Below are 10968 nucleotides of genomic sequence, written 5' to 3'. Positions count from 1 at the left end.
GGACCCGCGCACGGACCACCAGGCCATCCGCGAGGCGTCGCTGGTGAACATCCCTGTGATTGCGCTGTGCGACACGGACGCGCCGCTGGAGTACGTGGACATTGCGATCCCGTGCAACAACCGCGGCATCAAGTCGATCGGCATGATGTACTGGCTGCTTGCGCGCGAGGTGCTGCGCCTGCGCGGCACGATTGTGCGCTCGGTGCCGTGGGAGGAGAAGGTGGACCTGTTCTTCTACCGCGACCCCAACGAGGCTGCGGAGGAGAAGGCCGCCGCGGCCGCTGCGGCGCCCGCCGCGGAGGCGGAGGAGGGCTTCGGCTGGGTGGAGCGCAACGACGACAACGCGTGGGAGGCGTAAGGCTGACTAAGAGAACGCGGCTGCTGCGAGACATGTTCCACACTGCTTTTCTTCTCGGCACATCTACCGCCGCGGGCGTATTGCTCTTCTGTTCGCTGTCACCGTTCTGGGCTGGACTAGACGTATGGAGGGTGACGTGTAGAGGCCCTAGCCAACTGCGTCGACTGCCGGACGTGTGCGGCGAGGGAACGGTCTTACCAACATGGCCAGCACTGGATGCGCGTACCCGGCACTGTTTTTCTTGTGCCTCGTAGCACTCGTCAATCGACGCAGTATCACCCGCCGTCTTTTGCTTGGTGCACGGTGTTTAGTGTGCGTTGACTGAGTGAACGAGTGAAAGGCGATGGGAGAACATGGGGTGCAGTGCGCTCCCGCACGCACGCGTGGTCTCCCCTACCGCAGAGGAAGAGACACGCACACACACCGAGGGTGTGGCTTAGGTGAAGCACACGCTATTTTCTTCATTTGGGTCTGCGGTCTTTTCTTGTTTCGGTTCTTTGAACGGCTAAAAAGAAAACGAGAAGAAGAGGTGCGCAGTCGACTTCGGTTGTGAGTCGGTTGCACACCCTCAGCACAAGCTTTTGCGGAGGCGGCTTGTCGGTGTAGCGTAGGCTAGAGAATGGGATGGGCCACGACAATTGTGCTGCCGGTGCTGTGTGGCATAAGTGAGCGGGGGTGTCGGTCTGCTCCCTCTCCCGCCCCGCCCCTCAGCTTGCTAGCTGGCATCGCTGCAGAGGAAGAAGGTGCTGTGCTGTGTGAATTCGCGGCGTGCCCATGGAAGAGCTGGGAAGCTTAAGGTATGAGGTTTCACACACGTGGCTGCGCGTGCGCGGTGCTGCGTATTTATGTTTACACATGCTTTGAGCCTTTTTCCTGAATTGTTGCGTTACTCTTCCCCCTTCCCCCCTCTCCCGCGATGCATCTTTTGTTGTCGTTGTCTTGACGCGCAGCCACGTCCGCGCAGTCGATGTTCCCAGGCGCAGTCGTGAACTCGGAAAAAGCGCAAAAAAAAAGAAGCACCGGGCGAGTGCCTCTTCTTACATTTCGATCTGTCCTGTGACTTGAACGGGCGCTGTCGTGCTCGCTCTGTGGCGCGCACACGCACCGAGGGCGGGAGAAATACTTTTTCTCTCTGTCCCTCCTTCAGTCACCTTGCATGCGCCTGGTTACTCCGTTGTACCGTTGCTGCTCATTGGTGCGTCGCCCCGTGCCTCAGGTCGACCCTCTCTACGTGAGGGCGTAGTCTCCTGCTGCAGTGTCCGACGGCCATCTTCATCTTTTGTGTGGGGGAAGGGGGTTGTACGCCTGACTTCCGGTACTATAGCGAGGGTGCTGTACCCTTTTTCGACTCTTGTAGGTGGCATCTTTATCATCCCTTTCAATCTGATCGTCGTTGCCGTGGGCGTCTTGTTCTCCTTTTTCGTGCACAGCTTCGCTACACAGGCCAAGTGAACAGTTGTACGAAAGGCGGAATCAGAGAAGCGAGGAAGCCACCACGACGTTCACAGAGCATACCTGACAGCGAGTGCATGCCTCTCTCGCACTATCGAGCGAAGAGTTTTGTCGCATCGACTCCTCTTGGATCTTCTCTCGTTTTGTGTGTACACCGTACGGCGTCTTGTCCATCTGCGCCGCAGCTCCGTTCCGCCCCCCACCCCCTTGCCCTCGTGCACTTCGCACTCAGCGCTTATCTTTTTTTTTCCTCTTCCTTTTCTAGCGTGAACGAGCAGTACTCTCGCCTTGGACGGATCGGGAGCGATCGTTTTTCACTTTGACCCTCGCCTGGTTCCCGTCGTCGATCTTCCTATTCGTGTGCTCGTCGGTCCCACTCCCTGTCTCTCTGTGTCTGTGTGTTTGTGTTGATCCGGCTGTGCGTGCGCTTGTTGTGGTGGTTCTTGCGTGTGTGGCGGTGCGCCGCTGTTTTGGTTGTCCTCTCCGTCTGTATCTGCTTTTTTCTCGCTGTTCTTCACGTGTCTGTTTTCTTGTTCTTTCCGGGATGTGTGTGTGCGTGTAGGGGGAGGGAGCTCTTTTGTGTTCAGCATGTCTCTTCTGAGAGGATCTGTGTCCATTAATCGCACCCTTGTCACGATCGTCCTGCTCTTGACACTCCCACTGCTCTTGGACCTAACGCGGTTGCCGGACAGCTCAGCAGCTCAGGAGTATGTCTTCTCCCTTCTGACCCCCTGCGATGGGGTCGGGCTCTGCAACCTCTGTGGGGAGGTGCTGGAGATGGTAGACCTCGTGCAGCGTGCACTCGCGAACCCGTTTCAAGATAAGTTGACGCTCTCGCCGGAGGAATGGGATGCGCATGGGCTTCAGTCATATCAGCGATGTCTGCGGGAGCCGTTCCTGCGCGGCTGCGATACGCTTCTTCACAAAATCAGGATGCAGAGAATCGATTTTGCGAAGGGAATTCTGGAGCAGGTGGTCGAGGATGTGCAGTTTCGGCAGAAGTGGGGCTCTTTAGGCGAGGACTACGTCATCGACAACGCCGTGCAGCTCACCACGTACATCTTCGACTCACAGGAGCGCTCGCTCGGCGGGAGGCGCGATCCACGCAAGGAGGACGGCGCCGCCCGAAATATTGTTTACCAGCCATCCACACTTAGCCTCGGCGGCGACCCCGAGGTCGAAAGCCTGGTTACGCGCGTGTGGTTTCTGCGGCGCGATGTTCTGCTTCTCCATCAGGACTTCTGCTACCCCGTCTGTGAGGGTAGGCTGACCGTCTTTGGGCGGGTGCAAGTGGCGCTTCTGCGCTTCTACGTGCGACACGCCATCAAACCTCGTCTTCTTCTTCTGCGGCAGCAGCATCGCGGTACACTAGTGGTGGCGGAGCTCATGATGATCGGCTTAGCCTTCTGCGTTGAGAGAGTGATGCGTCCTGGTCTGACGTGCAGCGGCACCGTGGCGCGCCGTAGCGGGCGCGTGCATGGAGGTACAGCATCCTCGACGTCCACTGGCAGCGGCTTGGTGAGTGGGGTCCATGGGGAAGATAGCGCGGCGGCGGCAACCAGCGGCGGCGGTAGCGGTGATGGCGGTGGCGGTGGTAAACTTCACTGTCGACCAGGTCGACGACGGCGCTGGGTTGTGGTGGTGTAAACTCCAGAAGAAAGATGCGATATTCTGAGAGTAGGGGTGGGCGAGTGGGATGCAGTGTCCACTGCTAACAGCTCTGTTTGGGAAAGGGGTTCTCCCGTCGTGGCGCACGCGCGCGCGTATTTTGTGAGGGTGGTTCTTTTTTTTCAGCAGATGGCTGAAGTTGAGACGGGCGGCTGCTTCATATTCTGTGCACGGGGCATCGCTTCCTTTTTCCTCTGGTTGGCGGGCACGCATCGGTAGGCTTTGCTGCGACGCTATAGCGTTGTCGGCCGCAATTTGGTCAGTTGTTGTTCTCGTGGCTGCGGTGCTTCTTGCTGTCCAGGGTGACTGCCCATCAGCAGCCCCGAAGCGAGATAAAGGGGTGCTGATTTGGCAGTCGTACACGAATCGTTGAATCCTTTTCGTGTGAGACTCTGCGTCGGCAAGCTGTCTCTTTTCCGTTCCTCGTTGCTATCTGCTTCAAGCCTCGCTCACCCCAGTCGCTCAGTCTACTTTCTCTCCTGCACCCTGTCGTCTCTCTTGACGCCCTCCATCTCTCCAGGATTGCTTGGTGGTGTGAGTCTCTCTGTGTTCCCGATGACGGGGAGCACTTCGGCGCTGTTTCAGTGTCCAGAACCCGTTCCGTGGATAAGGGAAGGAGTCCCCTATTGCTGAGAATTCCGAAACCGCCTTTGGTGGCCACAGGGTCAGGTACCCGACGAAGTGGGGGCCATCAGAGCGATGCATCGCTACGGATGCCGGCGGCCAGGTCTTGGAGGACGTAGCGTCGGAGCGAGCTGCGACAGTGCACTGGTTCGTAGCATCCACAGAGGATCGGCAGAGTGTCAGTGTCACTCGAACGTATCTCACCCCCGGCCCTTACACCGCCCACTGATATGAGGAGTCTGAGCCACCAAGTGGTGAGCGGGATAATGGGAAGCGGCTGTGGGGCGACCTGCGAAGCGGGTGAGTAGGTACGGTTTCAGGAAGAAGCCGCACTCAGATGACCGATTCGTCTAAATGGTCTAGCACGCGTGTGTATAGCGCTGCTTCGCACCAAGAGGGTGAGCCGGTGACGGGCCGGGTCTGGGGAGGAGTTAAACTCATGCTTTATGGCAGAGACACGGACACGTTAGCGCGAACAAGTCTCTCTCTTTATATGTGTGTGTGCCCCACGGGTGTACGCGGTGCATGTATGGGGAGGAGAGAAGGCGCGCCGTCTGCCTCTCCGTCTCCTCATTCTTCTTGCGCCGGACTTCCCTGTGTGTTTCTTCGTTTTGGTTGTTTCCGCACCGTAACGCAGCTCGCCTCTCCTTTTTTCTTTGCTTTTTCGTGTTGTGCATTTTGTGTGCGTGCTGTAGGCTTCGTACTTAGCGCGTCAGTAAACGTTGCCGTCTTTGTTCCTCCTCCCCCTCCCCCTCCCCTCTTTCCTTTTTTTTTGTCGCATGGCCTGAGCGCTCTCGTTCTCTCTCCCTTGTGCCACCTGGCATGACGATATCCACAGGCCTCATGGGGAGGGGGATGGGTGGGCGTGTTCGCCGGCGTGTACGCGCCCGTGGCTTGGAGTAAACGGAGGAAAGACGGCTTGAAGGCAGGTAGGCATAGCAGACAACTCGTCCGCTTCGGAAAAGGGGAGTGCTGGGGGTGGGGAGAAGGCGTTGCTGAAAAAAGTGACCCCCTCTCCTGGAAAGCAAAGACATTTGCAACCGAGAAGCCAGTGCTGCTGTCTCATCGCCGTGAGGTGGATGGGCTCTCATGATCAGCGAAAAGGCACCTATACTGAAGAACGCGGGTTGATCGATTCTTCATTCCGGGACTTGAAGCGGAGAATAAAAACGGCTCGCTGACCACCGACTGCTGCGCTCTGCACACCTCATCTCACTCTCTGCACCGCTTTCACCTCTTTCGGTGATCATCATCGTGTGTCGGGCAGTAGCCCACTTCACTCCTCTATCGCAACAAGCACACATACACTCAGCGGCATCCTTGTCTCGCGCCACGGTCCATGCCGATCACAGGTAAAATCGCTGTACTGCGTGCTCCTTCTTTGGCCCCTCTACAAAGACAGGGGCAAACCCGTTCTTGCCTACCGGGAGAGCGGTAGGCACACGCGCGCGCACATATATCGTAAAGGGAGCTGAGAATTTCAGTTGTAACGGGACGTCGTACACCACTTCAAACGTGTTCGTGGTACGACTGCTCCCATCTGCTTTCCTTTTTTTTTCATCTTCATAGAAGGGGGCACGTTCGAATCGTTGCTGGCATCATCTGCGTATTCGGAGATCAATTCTTGCCTTCGTCGTTGCGGGTACTCGCACCTGCGCACACTACACACACGTACACGCACAGAGAAATAGACACATAAACGCGTACGCAGAGATATGCGTGCAGAAAACCCCACCATTGCTCACGTTCTTCCTTGAGTTAATAGGCTCCTCCAGCACTCGCGTATGGTGTCCCACCTTTGCATCTTTTCCTCCTCGTTCTGCTTTTTTTCCCCACTCTGCGTGTGTCCTTCCGGGCCTTGGGAGAATGGCCACTGTTCACGTATTTGTAGGACAGTGCGGCAATCAAGTTGGAACGGCATTTCTGGACACGATCGCATCCGAGGCGGAGGCTAGCGTCGATGAGGGGTACCAGATGCGTGTGTCAGCCATGGACTTTCGACCTGCGCTGCGACCGCCGCCGGCGCGGCCCCACCATCAGCGCTCAGCGGTGGCGGGCTCAGCAACGGGGCCGTCACGTGAGCCGTCCGAGGTGGCGAGGCGGATAGGACACCAACAGTACTACTCCTTATCATACTACGCGCAAGAGAAAGAGCGCGCGGCTATCGACACATCTCTGCCCCAGCCGCGGTGTGTGTTGGTGGATATGGAGCCCAAAGTGATTGCCGCCACAGTGCAGCGTGCTAACGGGCAACGCGAGCAGCACGAATCCTCTCCTTCGTCCTCTTCTTCACCGCAGTCTGCGTCAAGGCGCCTTTATTCCCTGGCGCCGCAGCAGTGTGTGACCCGCGGCGAGGGCAGCGCCAACAACTGGGCCTTTGGGTACCACCAGCAGGGACAAAGCCGTCGTGACGCCATCGTGGAATGTCTTCGGCGCGAGAGCGAGCAGCAGGGTACCGTCGTGTCGACCTTCCACGTGCTTCACAGCATCGCCGGCGGCACCGGCTCGGGTGTCAGCTGCCTCGTTGCGGAAGAGATCAAGACGATGTTCCCACGCTCCATGTTGCTGCACTCCGTCGTGTGGCCGTTCCGTTGCGGCGAGGTCGTGACGCAGTGGTACAACGTTGTCATGGCGGTCAGTACTCTTGGTGGGTTGGCGGACGGCGTATTCATCGCCTACAATGACGCTATCGCAGAGGAGCTGAAGGGTGCACGGGCGAATCGCGGCTTCAAAGATGCCGGGGAGGTGTCCTTCCAGCTCATTAACCAGCGCATCAGCGGGGTGCTCGCCCCGCTTCACCTACCGCAGCTTCTCTACACTCTCCCGTCTCCCCAGAAAGACCTGTCGAAAAACCGCATCCTCGGCACGGGTAGTGGAGCTGCCCAAGGCATCTTGGGGAGCGGCCCATCTGGCTGCGTCGCGGAAGGCGCGGCGCCGCAGCGGTACGCCACTGCCAGCGACGTCGTCGAGGCCCTGTCGCTGGACCCGGCGATGAAGTTCTTCACAGGCTCACTCGCGCCGCAGATGGTCACTGGCTCCACGACGTGGGCTGCGGTGCTCGGCGAAGCGGCTCGAACGGCGCAACACAGCTTCACTGCTCCGAGTGCGCTGGCTTCGTCCGCCGACACGGGCTTCTCGTGCTCAGAAGGAAAAGCAACGACTGGTAGGGTAGCTGACGCCTCCGTGTTTTACATGCAGAACCGAAGCTGTTTGTGGGCTATTCGCGGGGTTGCGGCGCATACAGACGGCATCCGTGAGCTGCGCCACCTCATGGCCGACACCGCCTCGTCGCCATTCCCGATGACGTCGCTCTTTGTCAGCCCGGCGGAGGAGTGGCGCGCGACACCGTCATACACCCGGCCGGACCACAGCGTCACCTTGTACGGCCCCACGCCCATGGTAGGCGCGTCGCTGGCTGATGCCGCTGGCCGCGCAGAGGAGCTGCTCCACGTCGGCGCTTTTGTGCACCACTTTGAGCGCTACGGGGTCTCCAAAACGGAGCTGCGCGATGCCGCGGCCGTGTTGTACGACACAGCCGCTGCCTATCATCTCTAGAGATTCACCATGGAGGGCTGGGTTAGCGGAGCGATGCGGCGTGATGGCGAAGAAGAATGTGCGACAGATTCTCCGCAGTGTACCTATCCCTCGAACTCGTTTCGTATCGCTGTGCTGCCACTGTAGGCGGGGCCCGTGCCGGAGAGGTCAACTTCTACGGAAAGCACGAGGGAATGGACACCTGCCGGCGGTGGCGCCAACGGCGCGAAAAGAAAAACAAAGCATCCCACTTCTACAGGCATATGCGCGTCACGTACGCAGGCACCTCTGTAGACGCTACCCGCACTTTCGCAAGGCATGGCGTATACCTTGCGCACACATATCATGTAGTCTCTGCGCATTTAGGGCGGCGAACTGTGACCACATCGCACCCTGCCCAGCTCTACGATTCGCTCGCACACTTCATGAACGTCCATGATGCTGCGCAAGGTCTCTTCGTGTCGTTTCTTGACTTTCTCTCCCTCTCTCTCTAACTCATGTTCCTTCCTCTCGTCTCGTTCTCTTTTCTCTCCTCACCACCATCCTCATAGAGGTATGAGTCGAAGAACGACCGTTGTGAGATAGAATCCGCACGCCTTTTCGATTTGGCTCTGTTTGCGCGCACCTCTCCTTCACTGCTCCTTCACGTTGACACCCACTGTTGTCGGTGGCCAGGGACGTCTTTCTCGTTTGTTTTGTTGTCTGTGCCAGCGCTGTTGCTGCGTCGCCAGGCGCTCACGCTGACCCTCTACGTCGTTCCGTGAAGACCGCTTGTCCGCCAACTGCACTGGGCGTTGTTCCAGCGTCGAAGGTAAGCATCTTCGTAGCGACAATAAGCATCACAGGCAAGCTCTGAAATTAGTGGAGCGTTGCCGTCCCTCTTGCCAGAGAGAAGCTCTACTCTAACGTCTCTTGCTACTCTCACAGTGGTGCGACGCAGATATACGCAAACGCCATTGAGAAACGGCTCTGCCAAAAGGCAAGAAGCAGCAGTAGCCACACAGCAAAAAGAGAACAACGAATAACGCGCTTTCTTATCGCGATCGTGGCACTTGCACAGCGCACGCCCACGGGTAGAGCAAATACGTTCCCCTCCTCCCCCAAAACACAAAGACGAACACAAACACCGACAGAAAAGGAAAGAGCAAAAAAAAGAAACGCGAGGAGGAGGACCTGGATATTGAAAGGAAGGCGCTCTATACTAACGCACCCCGTGCCCGCGCCGTTCTTGCCTCTTGTCGTCTTCTCTCTCTCTCTTTGGCGCTTTCCGTTTGTCCCCCTCGCGTGTCAGCGGCTCCTCCGCGTGTGTCTACTCGCCCCATCTTTTTCTTGTTTTTTTTTTTCGCTTCAATCTTGCCCTCTCTTTCGTGTCTCTCTCTTGCGCTCTGTACCGTGCCTGAAGGTGACTGCCTCTCTCTGCCTGTGTTTCTACGCCCCTCTCCCTCCCACCTTGGAAATACGTGCTTGTTCGTCGTCGTACTGGTGTAGTTTGTATGCGCGCTCTGTAGATTTTCTTTCTTCCTCGTTCTCGTCGTCATCTGCCGTGCCACGAAGTCTCACTGTGGTTCGGCACCCCCCCCACACACACACACACACATAAAAAAAAACAGAACAGTAAAGGTGCATGGAAACTATGGCCACCACCGTGTCTCCCAGCGCTCTCTGCCTCCCGGGAGGCTTGCAGACCCTCTCAGCGTCCTGCTACCGTCATAACCCTTACGCGCTCACTCTTCTCCAGGAGAAGGACCGCGAGAGAGCCGTCGAGTCGTTTGGCTACATCTACAGTGTCCTGACAGACGAGGGCAGGGCCTTGCCCTCCCCGCCACAGCAGCGAAAGAAGGCGAGAAGGGGCGTTACCGGGAACAAAGGCAGCAGCAAATATGACTCCAGCTGCCGTGACCCTGAGATGCAGCAGCTAGACTCGTTGTTCACAAAGAGCGGTGCCGCGGCAGATAGCAGCAACGATGATGGCGTGAGCGAGACGAGTAGCGACTGTGGCAGCCACTACGCAAAGGAAGTGCTCGCGACGTACCCCCCTGGGTTTTCTGTCACCAGCTCGCAGTTGCACCCCGGCACCAGCTCTGCCACCGCTGCCGTCCCAGGTGCCGTACAGTCCGTCATCCGCTACGCCTCGGTGAACTTCCGCTTCGGCTCCGCCTGGTTCGTCGCTCCGTTCCGCACGTTCACGGGTGACATGGTCGTGGTCCAGTACCCGGGCAACAACAGTTTGCACATGGGCCTCGTTAGCGCTATCACCACCGCCAAACCCATCACCTTCTACACAGAGGACAACATGGATCCAAACTACCTTTCTCCCGAGGAGCTGCAGACGGTGCCTCGCCTGCTTCGCCACGCGCGCGACTTCGACAAGGAGACGAAGCTGGACCTCCGCAGACACGACTTGAGCTCACTTGCGAACGCTCGGAAGCTCGCGGCGGAGATTGGTGCCCCTGTCCAGTTCCTTGATGCAGAGTGGTTGCTCGACCTGAGCGCCGTGACGTTCCTCGTGAAGGTGTTTGGTAACACGGCCCTCGCGGATAAGCTTGTGGACGAGCTGGCGATGCAGGAGGGAGCCGAGGTCGTCTTTACGTACCCGGTTTCGTCGGCGACGATGTACTAATAGAACGTTTTCGGCCGGAGAAGAAAAGTGAACCCTGAGGAACACATGGAAAGATATGCGTGCAGCGGTTAAAAAGAAAAGCACTGCGAACAGCACCGGGCCAGATGGGGTTGGTGGCGGTGTGCCGGTTGAACACTGCCGTCTCCTCCCTAGCGGACTGCGCCCCATTTGCTGCGCGCGTGCGCGTATGCGGACCCCCACCCCCACCCCGCGTTTCTTGCACGTGTCTTTCCAGTCACTGTGGCTGTTTTGCCTCGCTTTCGCCTTTGCTGTCGTCTTTGTTAGAACTCCACCGCGCGTGCGAGAAAAAGTTACGACACATGCGGTGATCGCCCCTCGCACACCGCGACGTGCGCAATAAGCGTACACCACGGACGTTTGTTTTTGTTTTCTCGGTCTCTCCTCTCGTGGATCCGTAACGTGTCGACTGATGGTGTGCTGATTAGTGAATGCTTGCTTTGTGTACGAGTATGTATATATATATATGGGTGTGGGTGTTTCTTAACTGTGCCTTTTTTTTCACGACAGATGGCGCTTTATGGTACACACACACACACCTCGAGAACTGTGGCAAGCGTAAGAAGCAATAACGTCACTCGCCGCCTCAGTCGTTGCCGCGTTCCGTGCAATTTTAGACCCCTCGCTACCAACCGAGACGGTCTTATAAAGCAGGAACTGTGTGCAGGCGTGCACTCTTGCGACGACGTGCTAG

At 57.8% G+C, this 10968-nt stretch overlaps 3 protein-coding genes across 3 annotated transcripts; all 3 read left to right on the top strand.

Annotated features, from left to right (window-relative positions):
• Positions 1 to 2398: 2398 nt before the first annotated feature.
• LDBPK_365230 (hypothetical protein, conserved) lies at positions 2399 to 3457 on the top strand (the record flags this gene model as incomplete). Its single annotated transcript, XM_003865589.1, has 1 exon — positions 2399 to 3457. One exon carries the CDS (start codon positions 2399 to 2401, stop codon positions 3455 to 3457), a length of 1059 nt encoding a protein of 352 aa, XP_003865637.1.
• Positions 3458 to 5968: 2511 nt separating this feature from the next.
• Positions 5969 to 7657, top strand: LDBPK_365220 (delta tubulin, putative; the record flags this gene model as incomplete). The annotated part of the gene is made up of 1 exon (XM_003865588.1): positions 5969 to 7657. The coding sequence occupies one exon, from the start codon at positions 5969 to 5971 to the stop codon at positions 7655 to 7657; it is 1689 nt and encodes a 562-aa protein (XP_003865636.1).
• Positions 7658 to 9260: 1603 nt separating this feature from the next.
• On the top strand, positions 9261 to 10256 carry LDBPK_365210 (hypothetical protein, conserved; the record flags this gene model as incomplete). Its single annotated transcript, XM_003865587.1, has 1 exon — positions 9261 to 10256. One exon carries the CDS (start codon positions 9261 to 9263, stop codon positions 10254 to 10256), a length of 996 nt encoding a protein of 331 aa, XP_003865635.1.
• Between the last annotated feature and the right edge of the window lie 712 nt (positions 10257 to 10968).

This window comes from Leishmania donovani, chromosome 36 (genome assembly GCF_000227135.1).
Source record: "Leishmania donovani BPK282A1 complete genome, chromosome 36".
NCBI lineage: Eukaryota > Euglenozoa > Kinetoplastea > Trypanosomatida > Trypanosomatidae > Leishmania > Leishmania donovani.
This window is presented reverse-complemented; position numbering and strand designations above follow the sequence as displayed.